This window comes from Apodemus sylvaticus, chromosome 19 (genome assembly GCF_947179515.1).
Source record: "Apodemus sylvaticus chromosome 19, mApoSyl1.1, whole genome shotgun sequence".
NCBI classification, from domain to species: Eukaryota; Metazoa; Chordata; class Mammalia; order Rodentia; family Muridae; genus Apodemus; species Apodemus sylvaticus.
In genome coordinates this window covers 539,618-560,770 of record NC_067490.1, presented here as the reverse complement: position 1 = coordinate 560,770, position 21,153 = coordinate 539,618, and the positions used below count along the sequence as shown (strand labels likewise).

The window sequence follows — 21,153 nt, the reverse complement described above, 5'->3', positions numbered from 1 at the left end:
CTTGCCTTATTGTTTGAAAAATAAGAAATTAGGACAAACTTTTTTTCCCCCCCGAGACAGGGTTTCTCTGTATAGCCCTGGCTATTCTGGAACTCACTCTGTAGACCAGGCTGGCCTCGAACTCAGAAATCATGTGTGCCACCACTGCCTGGCTAGGACAAACTTTTAAAATTTACCCTTCACTCCTCTTTCAACTTCCAACTATATTTCTAGTTGGACAGCCTTAGCTGCTTGTATTCTAATGCTATTTATGTTCCCCAAAAACCTGTTTGCATGAGACTGCTTCTACAAACCTGTCCCCAGTTGGTTCTAATTGGTAAATAAAGATGCCAATAGTGAATAGCTGGAGAGGATAGATTTTAGGATTCCCAGGCTTAAGATCTGGAGGAGAAAGAAGAGAGTGTGGAGAAGAGAAGAGACACCATATCTGAAAAGAGTGCAGGACAGAAAGGCATAGCTGCTATGTAAAGGAGCCAGGAGAGCTCAGCCCAGAGGTCTGCCCAACTGGGTTTGGAGCAGCCAAGATAGAACATAGAATTAGTAAGTAATAACTCAGGATTAATCACATGGAGGTTAGCAGTGGCCCACCTATTGTGCTGTTTAATGCATATTAAAATAAAAAGACTTTGTTTGTGTCTTTCATTCAGGAACATAAACCATTGGGGTGGTTAGCAGAACCTGCCGTTAGGCTTTATTAATCATTATTTCAACATCCAGCAATGGCCTCACATTAAAAATTTCAAAATATAAAGTCATTATAATGTTATCGTATTTTAGAGAATGCAAGCAGTGACTTTTATTGTGATTTATTCATATGCACATATAATTATACTTTGTTCTTCTTTGCCCCATCCAATACCCAGAACTATAGCTTCCTGAACCATAGATGGGTTCAATGAGAAGGGCTGTATCTGCAGCAGCTTGAGAAGTTGACCAGGAAACCAGCACATTCAAAGCATTCCTAAGCAACAGTCAATTCCAGTCCAGCCTGGAAATTTTGTGAAACCTTGTCTCAAACCAAACCAAACCAAACCAAACCAAACCAAACCAAACCAAACCAAACCAAACCAAAACCAAACCAAAACCAAACCAAAACCAAACCAAACCAAACCAAACCAAACCAAACCAAACCAAACCAAACCAAACCAAACTAAACCAAAGCAAACCAAAAACCAACCAAACCATAATAGAATGAGGCCTAGGTGGATAGTTCAGTAGTATGGTATAGGCATAGCTTGTGTAAGATATTGGGCTCAATTCCCAGTACTACCTCTCAATGTTATGTTATTGATCACATTATATAATTGTAAACTAAAGTGGCTTTATAGATAAATGTACCTATTAATATTCATCTATTCAAAACATGGGCAAAACAGGCATATTTTGTTATACCTTGTCCACTATGTGCCAGGAGGAAGGAGAGAGAATATACCAGTGAGCTCCTGAAACAGCAAAATCTTTTATTACTCCCATCGCATAAACAGAGTTGCTGATCTATCAGGGCCACCAGACAAGGACTCCTGTTTCTTTTGGCAGCACTGAGCAGGGTCCAAGGCAGAGTTTATAAGCATAAAACCTGCCAGCAGGTGAGTCGTATTTTTTACAGTTATAATTTTTGCCAGTCAGAATTCTGGGATTAAGGAATTTCACAAGTGTTTTATGATTGTCAGCTGACATTGAATGTAAGTGGCTTTGCCCAAACAATCAAATGGACTCGTTTTATTTTGGATAATTATTGTCACTTAGAGAGGGGTTGTTAGTAGGTATGTTTTGAGAAACTGTGGTTGCTTAAAGAGGGAGTTGGTCAGCTTAGGTAAAAGGGAGTCTGAAGTCAAAATGGCAGTACTTAAGACAGTTACGTTTATCTGCTCCTAGCAATGTGCATACTTGATTTTACATACAAACATATATGAAAGGCTACCAAGTTGGATTTGTCAATAGTTATCTCTCGAATAAACTCAGAGTTGACATTTTATAGAGAAAATTGTTCCAATTTCCATCTTATATAGAGATTACAATTTTAAATACAATTGAGTCACAATTTCTCATATATTAATTCTCTTACTTGGGATTTTGTTTTTTTTCTGAGACAGGGTTTCTCTGTGTAGCACTGGCTGTCCTGGAACTCACTCTGTAGACCAGGTTGGCCTTGAACTCAGAAATCCACCTGCTTCTGCCTCTGTTTCCCAAGTCCTGGGATTAAAGGCATGCACTACCACTGCCTGGCTTGGGCATCTTTGTTATACATATCATACACAATTGTAGAGGCAGTCAATGAATTTCATACTTCAGTATTCACAATAATTGCTTGTGTTGTAATATTTCAGAATAACTAACTGGATTTCTTCAAGTCAAAGCAGTATTCTGATTTTCCTATTCAGAGCACCCCTTACTTCTTTGTTCCTCAGAGTATAGATAAGTGGATTGAGTGCAGGAGTGACCACAGTGTACATGACCGCAATAATCCTGTCCTTTTCCAGGGAGCTCCCTGAATCAGGATTGATATAAATGAAGAGAACGGGGGCATAGAAAATAATGACAACCATGACGTGAGAGGCACAAGTGGACAGTGCTTTGTGCAGCATGCTGCAGGAACGTGTCTTGAGAAAGAGATAGGCAATGATGTAGAAATAGGAGAGAAATGTCAGAAAGAAGAGACCAATTGCAAGTGTCCCTGTGAAAGTATTGAGCAGCCACCTGTTGAGTTCAGTGTCTCCACAGGCCAGCTCCAATAATGGCTTAACATCACAGAAGAAATGATGGACATGGTTCGAACCACAAAAGTTCAATCGAGACACCAATATGGAGTGAAGCAGAGCAGGAAGAAAAGGAATGGCCCAGATGCCAACAGTCAACTGGATGCAGACCTGGTGATTCATGATGGAAGGGTAGTGGAGTGGTCTGCAGATAGCCACAAAGCGGTCAAATGCCATGACCACCAGCAGTAGGGCCTCAGTGCTACCCAGGAAGTGGAAGAAATAAAGCTGAGTTATGCATCCCAAGAAGGAAATTGCTTTGCTTGTGGAGAAGAAGTTCTCTAGCATCTTTGGCACGGTTACAGTGGAGAAGCAGATATCTACACATGCCAGATTTCCCAGGAAGAAGTACATTGGTGAGTGAAGTCTTGGATCGAAGATGACAATCATGATGGCTCCATTCCCAAACACATTAATAAAGTACATGACCAGGAATGTGAGAAAGAGAATAGCGTTTAATTCTTGTATGTCTGTCACTCCCAAGAGGAGAAATTCGGTGACTAATGTTTGATTCAATAGCACTTAAAAAGAAAAGATAGAATAGTTTGTAGAACACTAACCTTGTCCATCAGTCTTTCAAGGCAATCGTTTTCTTGCCAACCCAAACACAGTTTGTGAAAGTAGTTTCTATAACCCCACAAAGATCTTATGAATTTGTGTATCAGACCATTAAAAATTAAGTCTAAATTTCTGTTGTATATTCCTATTCAAACATCTTTTAATTTATTATGTTTTCATTAATAATGTCTTTTAATTGAGACTCAGAACAGGTACCCTCCTATCATTTTCTCTAGCTGTACTTACATTTTGATCCAACTTTCTTTTCATCTCTTTTATTGTCCCTAACAGGGAGGAGCTTTTAAAATATCCCAACAGCCTCTCCAAAGTAGGAATATTCTTGAAGGGTTTTAACATGAAGGACACAGGCAAGGATGAATTTCTTTCCATCACAGAGTTAAATAGAAAGTGTAGACAGTTTTCTCATAACATAGCAATTCCACTAAATCTTCATATAAGAATGTATAAGGTGGAAAATATCTTTGTATTGATTTGTTTCTTATTCATGATTGAGCCAGATGAGGTAAGAAACATGAACACATAAATTTCTGGAGTCTGACCATATGTGTTGTAGTAAATTATGGGCTTAGAATAAGTCTTCCATTAAACTGAACCATTCAGAACTTTAGAAATAGATTCCTAAGATGTCTTTGGTTTCCAAATGTACCTACCATGACACAAGCAGTCTTCTCCCTCAGTTTCTTGAGTGATGGGGTTACAACCATACTATCACGCTGATCTGATACACTTTTTACATAATGAATTGTACTTTATGGCATTTCTGTTCTCCAGCTTACTTTACTCGCCTCTCCGCTAGCCCCACTAATGGGATCATGGTAAATAACTCTCTTGTGTTTTATCTTCCCAAAAGTCAGGCTGTCTTAAATAATCTTACTCTTAATAATGAATGTTAAAGCTTACTCTAAAGATTTATTTATTTTTATTTACATGAGTACACTGTAGCTGTCTTCAGTCACATATCAGAAGAGGGCATCGGATCTCATTACAGATGCTTGTGAGCCACCATGTGGTTGCTGGGAAATGAACTCTGGACCTCTGGAAGAGCAATCAGTGCTCTTAACCACTGAGTCATCTCTCTAGCCCAAATCATCCTACTCTCAAGTTTCCAGGGTGGTTCAGCACTCCCAATTTTAAGATAGTTTCCTCTCTGTGAAATTAATTCTTGGCATTCCTGCCTATCAAATGAACTCTTGTTTTCTCATAAAGAAATGAGTGATTTTAATTTTACTTGCATAATCAAAATTGAGTTGGTTTTAATGAATGTTAAAGCTTTTGAGGAATATGTTTATTGGAAAAGGTTTCCTATTTTATTGTATATTCAGAACTTACTAAAAAAAAAAGGTAAATTTAAAGTTGCTTTTATCCACAAGTATTAGGAAAGTACCTGAATATGTTCCCTGTGGTATACTGGTAGAAGCAGACATAGCTGTGAGAAGTAGTTCTTCTTGTTCCTTTCATTTAAGATGCACTGGACTCACTCTGTACATAAAAGATGAATGAGAATCAGAGCGTGGCGAGCCCATATTACTGGGAGTCACAGAGAGAACTCCCCAAACTGCAATGGAGTTAGACAAAAGCAGACACTAGGAAGAGTCCTACAAAACAGGATCACACTGGGTGAAGATACAATTTGTCTATCTAAAAATACAAAATTAATGAACTGGTGAAAACTTCTTAGGGGCCTGAAGAACTGTAAGCTTTATAGCTGGAAGACAGTCTGAGAAATGATGTAATCACTAGAGTCCCTCTGTGAAGGCTACCTTCAAACAACTCAGGGCATTTTCTTTAATAATCATGCATATTTTTCCATTTATTAACACTACACTTTGTCCTTTTTAAAAATTCAAGTCCTTTGAGCCAGATTATTTATGAATCTTTGTACCAGAAAACAAAGCAGTTCTAAAAATATATATCAAAAAACATATTTATCCAATTTTTAAGGAAAAATTGCATTTGAAATGGTTAAAGCTACTGCTTCTGTTCAGAACATTCACTATTTGGGGATTTCAGTTTGGCTTTGGAGAGTGTTTAATTAAACATGGTGATGAAATGAGATAAGGTGTCATAATACAATGCAGAAGCCAAACAACCTTCACAATTCTCACACATAGTGAGGAGTTCATCTCAAAACGAACTCTGGGGAAAGCAGATAACCCTCTACAGAAAAAAAAGCTACAGTAAATTTCCAAGTTTACGCCCAATGAATTTGCTTACCTGGATGATTGTTAAGACCACAGTGACAAATATTCTCAGGTTTATGCATACAAATTACACAGGTTGTAAAATATTGGAAGTGACAGTTCATGTTGTGGTTCTAGCCTACGTTTCATCACCAGAATTCCTTATGTCATCAACAATTCTCCTGGTGGGTTTTTTTTTTTTTTTAATGAGACAGATCTGGAGACATATAAACCCCAAGGGGCACATCCGATGGGACTGAGTTGAATGGGTATGAAGACAAACAAGCAAAAGAAAGGTATATTTTAGGGCAATTTATCTATGGTCCTTTTTTTTCCCCCACAAGCTACATGGGCACCTGCCCTATGAGGTCCATAAGCTAAGCTCCCAGCTTGGCTACTGCTTTGTAGACATCATCTTGAATAATACTTTTAGCATAGGACTCTTCATGTTTATTTTCTCTTAGTCCTCCAAATGTTGTAATTTTTACATTGGTTACATGAGCAATTTCACATTTGCTGTGTTAAAGTTCAAGTTATTGCAAGTTATTTTTGTATTTGATGTCTTAGACGCACCAGGCTCTAATTTGTAGTTCTGTTTAACCCATTTGTATTTTCTTTATATTCTTTCCCAATGGCATTTGTCCACTGAATGTGGTATTAGGCTACATAAGGACCTTTTCATTGAATTAGGTGATAGCCATCGAAGTTCCTCTATTATATACATTCCTATGTGTCTCTTAATTCTTCTCTGTGCCCTCTTTCATTATGTTAGTCCCTTTGGTTCCTTTAGAATCTAGATAGTTTTGATTTACATGATATTCTTTGTCTATATAAAATATAAATATAATCTAGGAACCCTAACTGCCACCGCCTCTTAATTCAGTTAATATATTTATTTGTAATTGCAAGGTTTTCATGGAAACAACATAACTTTGTTTTTCCTTGTAACTGAAAAGATCTGTTCATATATATATATATATATATATACATGTGTATGTGTGTGTTATGAAATATTTTATTTATCTATTCTTCAGTACACAGGCACCTAGTTTTTTTTATAACTTAGCTATTGTGAGTAGTGTTGTACATTTATGTGCAAGTGTCTATATGATATGTTGACTTGGAATTCTTTCAGTCATATCCGTAAGTGGAATCTCTGGGGTAACATAACAAAAATGTTTTCAGTTCACCTCTCTGTGATGAGTGTTGGGGAGGGGAAGATAGGAGCCTGTACTGAGAGTTAACTCTGATCTTAAATAGACCTATAACCCCTATGAAATAGAAGCAGTCATTAAAAATTTCCTAAACAAAAAGGCCAAGGGCCAAATGATTTTAGCACAGAATTTTACCAAACTTTTTGTGATTAATACCAATCCTTCTCAAATTATTCGACAAAACAGAAACAGAAGAAACATTGTCCAATTCATTTTACAAGGCCACAGTTACCCTGATACTCAAACCACATAAAGACTCAACAAAGAAAGAGAATTGCAGACCAATTTTCCTTATGAACATAGATGCAAAAATTACTCAATAAAATATAAACCAAATCCATCACTTGCTTGCTTAGAGTTACCATAAGATATTTTATATTATTTGAGGCTATTGTGAAAAGTATTGTTCCCTGATTTCTTTCTCAGTTCCTTTGTCATTTCATATATATATATATGAAAACTACTATTTTTTGAGTTCATTTTCATTTAATTTTATGTTGGCTATAGACTTGCTGTAATCTTCTCTTACTATGTTTAAGATGCCCTTTGTGTCCCTAATCTCTCCAGGACTTTTATTATGAAGGGTTATTGGATTTTTGTTAAAGTATTTTTCAGCATCTAATGAGATGGTTATGTGGCTTTTATTTTTTCAGTTTGTTTATATGTGGGCTACAATTATTGATTTTTGTATACTGAACCTTTTCTGTCTTTCTGGAATAAAGCCTCTTTGATCATGCTAGATGATATTTTGAATGTGAAAGACTTGTATAATAAAAAATTTCAAGTCATTGAAGAAATTGAAGAAGATATCAGATGATGAAAAGATCTTCACTGCTCATGATTCAGTAGAATTAATATTGTAAAAATGGCCATCCTACCAACGCAATCTACAGATTCAATTCAATTTCCATCAAAATTGCAATTTTTCACAGATCTTGTATGGATAATTCTCAATTTCATGTGGAAAAACTGAAAAAAAAAACCCCAGGATATCTAAAACAATGCTGAACAATGAAAGGACTGCATGATACAGAGCAAGGGGGATGCTCCTCCATTGCTAGTGGAATTGAAAACTTATACAGTCACTATAGAAATCAATACAGTGGATTCCCAGAAAATCGGGACTTAATCTACCTCAAGATCCAACTGTACCACTCTTGGACATATACCCAAAGGATGCTCCATTTTATTACAAGGGCACTTGCTCAACCATGTTCATTGCTGTCCTATTCATAATAGCTAGAAGCTAGAAAAAAAGAGTTGTTCTTCAACAGAAATAGATAAGGAAAATGTGGTGCACTTACACAAGGAGTATTACTCAGCTATTTTAGAAAGTGACTTCATGAAATTTGATGGCAAATGGGTGAAATCAGAAAGAAACCCCAATCATCCTGAGCGAGATAACCAAGAACCAGAGTAATAAATATGGTATTTACTTATCTGTGGATATTAGCCACTAAATAAATAATCAGCCACTAAATAAATAATCATCCCAAAGAGGTTAGGCATAAAGGAAGGGACTGGGGGAACACATGGCTCTCTCCCTTGAGGAAGAAATGGAATACATTCTATGGGCTTTCTGAGGTGGGCAGGGATAGGAATTGGAGGATCAGGTAGGGAGAAGGAAGGAAGGGTTGAGGGAGAAAATGTGAGTAGAGACAGTTGGAACTGAGGGGCATTGGGGGGATGATATGGAAATCGAATTCCGGGGAAAATTTCCAAAGTATATGAAAACAATCCTAATGAAGTCTCCTAATAATAAGGGAGATGGAATCCCTATGGGCCATCTCATGTTACCAAGTACTGCCTCTGGTGGTCGGGCTGGGTTGCAGGCAATTGATTTGTTGGCCAAGAAGGTCCCATGGAAATCCCCCAAAACCCCAGGCTGTTGCTAAAACAGTGGGTTGCTCTCTCTCTCTCACACACACACGTTATTGACCCTTGAGAAGTCCACCTGGTACCTATATGATGCCTTCACCCCATATTTTAGTGTCTTTAGTATAGAAAAATATTCTGCTGGCTACCAAAAGAGAAATGTAAACAACAAGCCAGTCACAAAATCTTTGACCTAAAATCTGTCCTGGCTGCAAGATATGCTAGGGCAATGGTAGCCCAGAACTGTGGGAGTAGCCAACCAGTGTCTAATTTGACTGAAGTCTACTTCATGAGACAGAACCTGTACCTGGTACTGCTTTGGTGATGAAGAGCCAGAGTCTAGATAGTTCAAGTGACCTAGGGTAAAACCAAACAACACTGCTATAAATAAACAAACAAGCAAACAAACAAATAAATACATAAATTGTATCAATAAAATGACTCCTAATGATATTCTGCTGTATACATAGATCAGTGCCTAGACAGTCATCATCAGAGAAGCTTTATTCTGCAGCAGACAGAAAAAGAGGTTGAGACCGGTAGCCAGACATTACTCAGGGAGAGAATCCTTAGAATACATAGATCTAAATGGTATTTCTCCATCAAATCTCTCCCTCAGAGCTCAGAGAACACCTTAGAAGAGGAAGCATAAGAACCTTAGGGAATAGAAGACACCAGAAAAAGAGCCTCTGAATCAACTAAGCAAGGTTTATATGAACTCACAGATATGAAAGCAGCAGCATGAAGCCTACACAGGCTGCAAGAAGTCCTCTGTATATATATTATAACTTTCAGCTTAGTATTTTTATGGGGCTCTTGCATATGTGAATGAGTGGGTCTCTGATTCATGTGACTTCTCTTGCCTTTTTTTTCTTTTTTGGGTTGCCTTGTCCAGCGTTGATGTGATGATTTTTGTTTTATCGTATCATATTTTATTTTGCCATGTTTGGTAGTTAACACTTAGAAACCTATTATTTTCTAATGAAAATCAGAAAGGGAGAAGATCTGGAGGGGAGAGGAGTTAGGAGGAAACTGGAAGGAATAGAGGACAAGGAAACTGTAATCTAGATATATGGTTATTGTATGAGAAAGGAGAAATAGCATAGCAATTTTATTCCCTTCATTAATATGTATTAAACAAAAGGTACAAACAGATAAATAAGCAAGGACTATATTAATCTTAAAATGGATGGCATGTACATATTTCTTAATCTAATTACATGCAATAAAATATTAGAATAGATCAAAGATAAGCAAAGGATATAAACTGATACTCTCAAATCCACTCAAGAAAAGGATTTTGTGGTTAGTGCCATACATGTTCCAGGATCCTTTGGATTATCTGAGAGACATCATTTCATACCAGTGGATGTGTTTCCTATATATTTTTCTTTGTCCAATTGTCTCTATAGCATACATTATTAAATTTGACGAATCTAGCGGTTTCTAAACCTTTTTATTGGCTGTGTATTTACACCTCAGCAGAGTCCTTTAGATTCTTCAAGTCAGAACAATCTTCTCACCTTCTTATCCAATGCATTCCTCACTTCCTTGTTTCTCAAGGTGTAGATGAGTGGATTGAGAGCAGGAGTGACCACACTGTACATGATGGCAATGATTCTGTCCTGATCCAGAGAGCTTCCTGAGGTAGGACGGATGTAGATAAAAAGAACAGGAGCGTAGAACAGAAACACAACCATGAAGTGAGAGGCACAAGTGGACAGTGCTTTGTGGAGCATGGTGCAAGAACGGGTCTTGAGGAGAAGATAGGTGATGATGTAGAAATAAGAGAGAAATGTCAGAAAAAAGGGGGTAAGGGCAATGGTGCCTGTGACTGTATTGAGCAGCCAAAGGTTGAGCTCAGTGTTTCCACAGGCCAGATCCAGCAATGGCTTAACATCACAGAAGAAATGATGGACATGATTGGGACCACAGAAGCTCAAACGAGATGTCATTACAGAGTGAAGCAAGGCATGTAAGAAGCCCATGATCCAGATAGTAACAGTCATGTGAACACAGAGCTGGTGATTCATAATGACTGGATAGTGGAGTGGTCTGCAGATAGCCACAAAGCGGTCAAATGCCATCACTGGCAGCAGCATGGCCTCAGTGCTACCTAGGAAGTGGAAGAAATGAAGCTGAGTGATGCATCCCAGGAAGGAAATTGCTTTGCTTGTGGAGAGGAGGTTCTCCAACATCTTTGGCACTGTTACAGAGGAGAAGCAGATATCTAGACATGCTAGGTTTCCCAGGAAGAAATACATAGGTGAGTGGAGTCTTGGGTCCAAGATGACGATCATCAGGATGGCTCCATTCCCAGTTATATTGACAAAGTAGATGGTGAAGAAAATTGCAAAGAGAATAGGGTTTAATTCTTGTATGTCTGTCACTCCCAGCAGGAGAAATTCAGTGACTGAGGTTTGATTGGACATCACCTATAAGAAAGGACAATTATTATACAATGCTACTCTGCATGTTGTCCAGTCCTTCTGGCCATAGATTTTCTTTTCATAAACAAAGTATTTTCAGAATGAGTTATTATTTTCTGTGATGCCTTCTCAAGCTTATCCTAGTATTTACCCATCATTATGTTAAATAGCAATGTTAAATAAGTGTCTATTTGTGGGTTGCGATCAAACATCTAATTTGCCTTGTATTCCCTAATCATTTTCTTTTTAGTTAGTGACTAGAATAGAATACAAGCCCACTAAATTTTTTAATGCAAACATTTCCATTTTGGCCCTGTCTTTTCCTTATCTCTTAAGTTGGCTCCAATAAGGAGTAGCTTTTAAATAGTCCATCAAGTAGACTTCTGGGAGGTAAATATACAACTAGAGGAGCATCAGAGTAGATGGACTCATTCCAACCACTGACTTTTAAAGAAAAGAAAAACAGCACAGCAAGGAATTGTCAATGTGATTACATAAAATTAAAATATTCTGCACAGCAAAGATGCCTATTAACAGAGCCTACAGAATGTGCACAAATATTCTCTAAGTATACTTTAGGCACAGGATTAGTATCTAAAGTATGTAATGGATTCTAAAAGTTAACCACAGAAAACTCTACCAATCAAAAATGGACGAAATACCTAAATAGAAATTTGTCAATAAAAAAAGATATGAATGGCTAATAAATAGTTTTAAAGTGTTGAGCTTCCATTGCTACCAAAGAAATGCAAGTTAACCTACTTTGAGATTTCTCTCACTCAAGACATGACCTTCATTAAGAAAGCAGAAGATAAGTATGCTGGTGAGGAATGTAAACTGGTATAGTTACATGGAAACCAGACTCGTTGTTTCTCTAAAAATTAAAAGTAGAATCAGCATATGACCTGGCTGTACTGAATCTGTGATGAACCCAAAGGAGTGTACATTCTACTACAAAGATACTTTCCCATCCATATTAATTCCTGCTGTATTCACAATGGTCAGGAAAATGAATCAGCCTAGATGTTCATCAAGTAGCAATGAGTAATGAAAAATTAGTATATATACACAATGAAATTTTGTCCACCTATAAAGTAAAATGAAATTATGGATTTGTAGGAAAATACATGGAACTAAAACTGTAATGTTAATCAGGCAAACCCAGGCACAGAAAGACAAATGCCATGCGTTCTCTCTTATATTCAGTCCTACTTAAATATGTACATCCAAGGGGGTGTAAACATGGGTAAAAACTAGAAAACTACAAAGGGGATCATGTGACTAGGAAAAGCAGAGCTTTAAAGAAAGCAATGTGGCAGACAGTGGAACAATGTGGAAGGGAAATCTAGGGGACAAACATTAGAGGAGGATACAGGGAGAAGAAAGGAAAGGGGAGCAAAATCAACAAAATGAAATATTTTTGAAATTCCTATGTGAAATTTCATTACCTTGCAAGCCAACTTAAAAAATTAACAGATTTTTTAAAGCATAAAAATGAAAAGGAAAGCTGTTTTTAATATAGTAGTAACTATAATTTGTCTATATAAAATGTAGAAAAAATGTTCTTATATAGCCTTTTTTCTTATTCACAATGTAGGAAATATCATGGAAGAAGATGACCATAGCAGTCAGAGTCTCACAGTATTTGTGTATATTCTTCCCAACTATATTTGATGTTGGGCTTCGAGTTCCCTAAAATATAAGCTATTAAATATTTCTGAGTTCAATTTCTAGTGGTATGTAAGCACATGGAAAGGCAATGGGCTGATATCAGAAGTCTTCATAAATATTATTTATTTATTTATTTATTTATTATTTATTTTTGGGGGTAGAGTGTCCTACTGAATCTGTAGGTCACTGATTCTCCTAGGCTGAGTTGACAGCTCCAGAAATTCTCCTGGCTCTACTTCCCCAGGTCCATGTACTCAAACACAGATCACCAAATTCATTCCTTATTGCTGAGTGTTAAGGATCTTAACCTGGGTTTTCCTGCTTGGACAGTAGGCACTTAACAGGTGGGGCCATTTCCCTAGACCTCTTCCTTTGTTTATTTATTGGGACACAGTCTCCAGATAAGTACAGTTCTCCTACCTCAGCCTCCCAAGTACTGAAGTTATAGTCCTGTGTTGCTCTGACTGGTCCAACTTACTTCTGGCCTTATGCCTTGTGCTTTTTGGTGCTTCTGTTTTCCTAGATGCCCTTGGGTGTTTTTTTAAATCCCAGAGACCCTTGATCAGAAAAGTTCTCCCTGTGTGGATTCTGCAGTCCCTCCCTTATTTTACCAGCAGCAACTGACAAATACTCATTTTAGTATACTTGAATTCATGTCTTGTGGTCTACTTTCTTTGCTTATTTTTTAAACTTAACATAAAATAAGTTCACTCATCAGATACTAAAGAAATTTTCCTCTCTTCTCTTATAGCTCCATCAATGTGACAATGGTAGCTGCATTCTCTTCTTTGATTCCAGAAACCTGTCTTGCTCATCAGTTTCCTTCTCAGATTTTGGAAGTATCCAGCTCCTCTCTTATCAAAAAACGTGTTTTCTCCATTAGTCTGTCTTTTTTTTTTTAAAAATACAACCCCTCCATTCCTTTCTTTCAAAACTCATTTTCTGTAAAAAATGTTTCTTTTCTTTTTAAGCACACAATTTATAAAGTAATAGTGTTCCTTTCAATGAAAGTAAAATTCTTAAGTAAATATGAATAAATTAAATATAAAACATTTATTTGATTATACCTTCAAAGTTTACTAAAAGGCTTTTTGAGTTGCTTTCCTTTCCCTTCAATATTAGAAAAGTACTTGAATGACCTCCCTAAGGAACACATGAGAGCAGACATCTTTATGAGACGTAGCTTCCTCTGGTTCCTTTCTTTTATAGATGCCCTGGATTCACTCTGTACATAAAGGAAGATCCAGCATAAGTGTATGGAGGGCCCATGGTGCTGGGAGGCTCTGAGAGAACTCCTTAGCTGCAGAAGAGTTGATCAGAGGCTGACACTGGTGTGATTCCTACAAGGGGTGAATCACCCAAGCTTTAGAAATAACTAGATGAAGAAAATAGTTAATGAACAGGGGAAAACTTATAAGGATCCTGAGTGATTCTAAGCTTTATAGCTGAAAGACATTCTGAGAAATGGTGTTATCACTTGTGTAATTCTGATTCTGTCAAGGGTCGCTTCCAAACAATTCAGGTGACGTCTTTGATAGTGATGCCACTTCTATGTGTTTATAAACACAACAGACATTCATGTTTTAAATCTAGCCCCATGGAAATATATATATATATACATATATATATATATATATATATATGAATATATATATATATACATGAAAATAATAACACCAAAACATATACAGGGAAAATATGTACCTATTAAAGAAAATTATCAACCAGGCTGCTCTGTACAATCAGAACTTATTCTTGTTCACCACATTTTTAATATTTAGAATTTTCAGATTTGAAGAACTAAACATTCTCCAAACAGGAACCAAGTACAGTGCAATTAGATGAGACATAGCAATGAAATACGGATGCCAAAGAGGCTTGTATGTATAATCCTCATACTAGAAAGGAAACCAGCCTGAACCCTGCTTATTAGTGTTTAATGTTACAAACTGACAGACTAAAGAATGGGACATTTTAATCCTAAATCACTCTCTTACCTGGCTGATTGTTAAAACATTTATTTTTCAGGTGCATGTCCAGAAATTGCACAAGTTGGGAAGTATTTGAAGTGACAGTTCCTGCTGTACTTCTGGCTTACAGTCTTCATCTGTAGATACCTCTCTACTATTCTGAAATTCTGGAAGCACTCTAACAAGAGTGAACTCAAGACATAGAAGTCTCAAGGGAGCTTGTCCCTCAGGGTGAGCAGGGTAGATGTGAAAGTTAATAGGGTACTTTCTCCCCCCCTGCCATAGGGGAAATGTGCTTGCACAATTCCTCTGTGCTCTTTGGTTTCCCCTTAGATTTTTCCGTAGTATCAGGTACATAAACAACAGAGGGCTAGGTGACCATGTGCACCAGTACAGCCAATTTCCTTTTATCTCTTTAGAGTTTTGAGTTCATCCCCTCGCCTATACAAATTCCCTGGAAATGCACTGTGCATTTAATTGGGAAAAATGGAGACCATTTTTTTTAAATATATTTATTTTATTTGTGTGAGTACACTGTAGCTGTCTTCAGACACACCAGAAGAGGGCGTCAGATCCCATTATGGATAGTTGTGAGCCACTATGTGGTTGCTGGAACCTGAACTCAGTACCTTTGAAAGAGCAGTCAGTACTCTTAACTGCTGAGCCATTTCCCCAACCCAGACAAAAGATTTTTTAATTAATGGCAGATATATTGTGCTGATATGTGCTGTTGAATAGTCTTCCCCATTTTTATTCTCCTGTCTTCATCTCCCAAGTGCTAGAATACAGAAATCTACCACTATGACTGACTGGAGATTTGTCCATCTTCTGTGGAATGATATACTGTTTCCTTAGGATCACTTGTTAATTGGTGTCTCTTTTCTCTAACGTCTGTCTTGATACCTTCAATGTTGGCTGGTGAGATAGCTCAGTGTATAGGGCACTTACTGTGCAAGCATGGTCAACATAGTTCTAATCCCACCTAAAAGCCATACTTGAATGGCGGCAACTTGAAATGCCAGCACTGAGAAGACAAAGACTGGAGATTCCTATTTTTTTTAAATAAAATCTAAAATGATTTCAAAAGATTTATTGTTGTTGATTTAATGTGTGAGGAATGGAGGAGAGTATTGTCTGCATGTTTATCTGTAAACCATACTTATCTAGGGCACCAGAAAAGGGCATGAGATGCCTTGGAAATGGGGTTCTGGGCAGTAATGTGTCACCATGTCAGTGCTTGGAATTGAATCACATTGAGCTGCAAAGCAGCCAGTGCTTTTAACTAATGCCTGATTTCTGCAATCCTACAAAAAGAATGTAAAGTAAAATTTGATAGCATTAATTTGAAAAGTTTGATAAGGGTGCTGCCTCTTCTTCAGAAAAAATCTGTTCTTGTAAAACGCTTGAGTTCCATTCCCAGCACCAAGATTCAGGAGGGTGTGTTTCACCCTTTCCTGGGCTTCATGGGCATGTGTACTCATGTATGCACACATGTGCATACACACACACACACACACACACACACACACACACACACCCCACAATTAAAAAACAAAAGTAAAATGTTAAAGGCCAAAAAAAGAGTAAAAAAAAAAAAAGAATGGTTGTACCAATTTGCAACCCCACCAGCAGTGGAGGAGTGTTCCTCTTTCTCCACACCCTCTGCAACACCTGCTGTCTCCTGAATTTTTAATCTTAGCCATTCTGACTGGTGTAAGGTGAAATCTCAGGGTTGTTTTGATTTGCATTTCCCTAATGACTAATGAAGTTGAGCATTTTTTTAAGGTGTTTCTCTGCCATCCGAAGTTCTTCAGGTGAGAATTCTTTGTTTAACTCTGTACCCCATTTTTTAATAGGGTTGTTTGGTTTTCTGGAGTCTAACTTCTTGAGTTCTTTATATATATTGGATATTAGCCCTCTATCTGATGTAGGATTGGTGAAGATCTTTTCCCAATTTGTTGGTTGCCGATTTGTCCTTTTGATGGTGTCCTTTGCCTTACAGAAACTTTGTAATTTTATGAGGTCCCATTTGTCAATTCTTGATCTTAGAGCAAACGCTATTGGTGTTTTGTTCAGAAACTTTCTCCCTATACCGATGTCCTCAAGGGTCTTCCCCAGTTTCTTTTCTATTAGCTTCAGAGTGTCTGGCTTTATGTGGAGGTCCTTGATCCATTTGGATTTGAGCTTAGTACAAGGAGACAAGGATGGATCAATTCGCATTCTTCTGCATGCTGACCTCCAGTTGAACCAGCACCATTTGTTGAAAAGGCTATCTTTTTTCCATTGGATGTTTTCAGCCCCTTTGTCGAGGATCAAGTGGCCATAGGTGTGTGGGTTCATTTCTGGATCTTCAATCCTGTTCCATTGATCTGCCTGCCTGTCACTGTACCAATACCATGCAGTTTTTAACACTATTGCTCTGTAGTCAGTTTGACGGTTCCTCCAAAAACTGGGCACCTCACTTCCAGAAGATCCTGCTATACCTCTCCTGGGCATATACCCTAAAGATTCCCCAGCATGTAATAAGGATACATGTTCCACTATGTTCATAACAGCCCTATTTATAATTGCCAGAAGTTGGAAAGAACCCAGGTATCCCTCAACAGAAGAGTGGATGCAAAAAATGTGGTATATATACACAATGGAGTACTATTCAGCCATTAGAAACAATGAATTCATGAAATTCTTAGGCAAATGGATGGAGCTGGAGAATATCATACTAAGTGAGGTAACCCAGACTCAAAAGATGAATCATGGTATGCACTTACTAATAAGTGGATATTAACCTAGAAAACTGGAATACCCAAAACATAATCCACACATCAAATGAGGTACAAGAAGAATGGAGGAGTGGCCCCTTGTTCTGAAAAGACTCAGTGAAGCAGTATAGAGCAAAATCAGAACAGGGAAGTGGGAAGGGTTGGGTGGGAAAACAGGGGGAGGGAAGGGGACTGATGGGACTTTTGGGGAGTGGGGGTACAGAAAAGGGGAAATCATTTGAAATGTAAATAAATATATCAATAAAAAAAGATAAGAAAAAAAATCATTGTTACTTGGATAGAATCCAAACTGAAATAACTAGATAGTAAGAAAATAGACACATTCACTGAATGACACTAAGAAAAACTTCAAATCTTTAGATCACAACTACGGGGAATTCTGGTACAGCAGGAAGAGTTTTGCTGATTGTGAGCATCAGAGGTATCGATCTCCATTGGACCTGCCCTAACTCATCACCAAGGAGCTTTCCCACTCAGGTACAGTTTCTGCAGCCCCGTGGCCCAGTTCAGTAACTGAGGGAGGAAGCTTTTCACCTTTGTACAAGAGCAAAGTTCTCTTCCATCCTAAAGTTTATTGTGTTCATTAATATCTTTAGTTGTTTTGTTTGGATGGATAAGTCCACGGACTTTATGAGTTTCCTAAAAAAACACCTCATTGAGTACACACTGAATGTATTGTGTACTGATTTTGTATGAATATGTGTGCACTCATATACCAGAGCATGGCCCACATTCCTGAAGAAAAAAGGCTTTCTTTCTCACAGTAGCTATTTACTGCCCAAACTCTTCAGCCAGGGGTGGAAATCCATGGAATTTTGTGTGTCTTAATCTTGTGAAAGACTTGTGTGTTCAGTTCCAGCCATTGTGAGTTTATTTGCATAACTGCATTCTCATGTGTAGTGTCCAGCAAACACTGTTTATACATAGACATCTACTCCTTGACCATAGAAAGCACAGGAAATTGTATGATAAACATGAAGGGTATGTAGGGGAGGAGTTAGAGAACAGGGAATTGTGGTGGACTGGATACAAACACATTTCATGCCTGTAAATATTAAAGATATCTGTCAAATAAAATAGGTTTGAAAACAATCTAACCACAAGAAGCACTCTCACCTTCAACTGTATTCCATCACTTGTACACTGGTAGCTAAGGCTACTCAACATTCAGAGTGTTGGTGGGAAAGAAGTTACTGACCAGATTTTGAAGAGTATAAACTGATATGTTTAAAATATTTCAACATCCTTCTGCTGATATACATTTGATATGTTTAGTTAATGAAACATATTATCCAAACTGTTTATAAAGCTAGGTGTGTGCCAGGAGCCATCACAGCACAAACTAATAACTTCCTTAAATAATCTTCCTGGATTATAATAATCCATGACAGATTTCTACCATAGACAAGGCCCAGGAGAAAATTATTTTAGGAACCAATCCTGCTATTAATATCCTTTTCTTGTTATTATCATGTATATAACAATCGCTGGGTATTAGCCCAGCATTTTGTGCAGGTCTCTACAGATTTATGAAGAGGTACTGTCTTGTAGTGATGCTACATACACAAATAGATGATTTCTTAATTCTTAATGATGATCCTATAAGAATTTGTAAAATTATATTAGTATTTTTTTGATTTTTTATCGAATATATTCTTTATTTACATTTCAGATGCTATTCCCTTTCCTGGTTTCCACTCCCCCTCCCAGAAAACCCCTAACCCATTCTCCCTCCCCCTGCTTCTGTGAGGATATTTCTTCCCCCAACCCACTCACACCTACCCTCCCTTGCTACCCTCCCTTGATTTCCCTACGCTGGGGCATCTATTGAGCCTTCATAGGACCAAGGATCTCTCCTCCCATTGATGCCTGACAAGGCATTCCTCTGCTACAAATGCAGCTGGAGCCATGTGTACCCCTTGGTTGAAGGCTTAGTCCCTGGGATCTCTGGAGGGTTTGGTTGGTTGATATTGTTGTTCTACCTATGAGGTTGCACACCCCTTCAGCTCTTTCAGTTCTTTCTCTAATTCCTCCATTGGGGACCCCACACTGAGCCCAATGGTTGGCTTCTAGCATCTGCCTCTGAATTTGTAAGGCTCTGGCAGAGCCTCTCAGGAGACAGCCATTTCAGGCATCTTTTGGCAAGCATTTCTTGAAATCCACAATAGTGTTGGGGTTTGGTGACTGCTTATAGGATAAATTCCCAGGTGGGACAGTCTCTGGGATGGCCTTTCCTTCAGTCTCTGTTCTATGCTTTATCTCCATAACTGCTCCTGTATTTTGTTCCCTTTCTCAGAAAAACCAAAGCACCCACACTTTGATCTTCCTTCTCCTTGAGCTTCATGTGGTCTGTGAATTGTATCTTGCTTATTGTGAGTTTTTGGGCTAATATCCATTTATGTGAGTATATACCATGTTTTCTTTTGTGATTGGGTTACCACACTCAGGATGATATTTTCTAGTTCCATCCATTTGCATAAGAATTTCATGAATTCACTGGTTTTAATAGCTGGGTAGTATTCTATTGTGTAAATATACGATATTTTCTGTATCTATACCTATGCTGAAGGACATCTGGGTTCTTTCCAGCTTCTGGCTATTATAAATTAGACTTCTCTGAACATAGTGGAGCATGTGTCCTTGTTACATGTTGGAGCATCTTCTGGGTATATGTCCAGAAGTGGTATAGCTGGGTTCTCAGGAAGTACTATGTCTAATTTTCTGAGGGACCTCCAAACTGATTTCCAGAGTGGTTGTACCAGCTTGCAATCCCACCAGCAATGGAGGAGTGTTTCTCTTTCTCTACATCCTCTCCAGCATCTGCTGTTACCTGAGTTTTTGATCTGAGCCATTCTGACTGATGTGAGGTGGAATCTCAGGGTTGTTTTGATTTGCATTTCCCTGATAACTAAGGATGCTGAACATTTCTTTAGGTGCTTCACAGCCATTCAAGATTCCTCAGTTGAGAATTCCTTGTTTAGCTCTGTTCCCCATTTTTTAATAGGGTTATTTGATTCTCTGGAATCTAACTTCTTGCGTTCTTTGTAGATATTGGGTATTAGACCGCTATAAGCTATAGGATTGGTAAAGATCTTTTCCCAATCTGTTGGTTGTGGTTTTGTCCTATTGACAGTGTCCTTTGCCTTTTAAGAAGCTTTGCAATTTAATGAGGTCCCATTTGTTGATTCTTTTTAAAAATTTTTTCCTTTATTGATATATTTTTTTATTTACATTTCAAATGATTTCCCCTTTTCTGGGTCCCCACTCACTGCAAGTCCCATAAGCCCTCTTCCCTCCCCCTATTCCTCCATCTACCCCTTCCCACTTCCCTGTTCTGGTATTCCCCTATACTGTTGCACTGAGTCTTTCCAGAACCAGGGGCCACTCCTCCATTCTTTTTGGACATCATTTAATATGTGGATTATGTCTTGGGTATTCAAAGTTTCTAGCTAATATCCACTTATCAGTGAGTGCATACCATGACTGATCTTTTGAGACTGGGTTACCTCACTTAGTATGATGTTCTCCAGCTCCATCCATTTCTCTAAGAATTTCATGAATTCATTGCTTCTAATGGCTGAATAGTACTCCATTGTGTAAATATACCACATTTTTGGTATTCATTCCTCCGTTGAAGGACACCTGGGTTCTTGCCAGCTTCTGGCTACTACATATAGGGCTGCTATGAACATAGTGGAA

At 37.9% G+C, this 21,153-nt stretch overlaps 2 protein-coding genes across 2 annotated transcripts; both read right to left on the bottom strand.

The window, feature by feature from the left end:
• Positions 1–2,351: 2,351 nt before the first annotated feature.
• LOC127670093 (olfactory receptor 12D2-like) lies at positions 2,352–5,640 on the bottom strand. Its single transcript, XM_052164417.1, has 2 exons — positions 5,550–5,640; positions 2,352–3,277 (listed from the first exon to the last, which is right to left on the bottom strand). The coding sequence occupies exons 1-2, from the start codon at positions 5,638–5,640 to the stop codon at positions 2,352–2,354; spliced, it is 1,017 nt and encodes a 338-aa protein (XP_052020377.1).
• Positions 5,641–10,109: 4,469 nt separating this feature from the next.
• On the bottom strand, positions 10,110–11,036 carry LOC127670092 (olfactory receptor 12D2-like). The gene has a single exon (XM_052164416.1). It carries the CDS (start codon positions 11,034–11,036, stop codon positions 10,110–10,112), a length of 927 nt encoding a protein of 308 aa, XP_052020376.1.
• Between the last annotated feature and the right edge of the window lie 10,117 nt (positions 11,037–21,153).

What these genes read in the sequence shown, in the direction of transcription:
- LOC127670093 (XM_052164417.1), bottom strand. Translation starts at nt 5,640, where the DNA reads ATGAACTGTCACTTCCAATATTTTACAACCTGTGTAATTTGTATGCAT. An exon ending in TGGTCTTAACAATCATCCAG is followed by an intron (nt 3,278 to 5,549) that starts GTAAGCAAATTC and finishes TTTCTTTTTAAG; the next exon opens with TGCTATTGAATCAAACATTA.
- LOC127670092 (XM_052164416.1), bottom strand. Translation starts at nt 11,036, where the DNA reads ATGTCCAATCAAACCTCAGTCACTGAATTTCTCCTGCTGGGAGTGACA.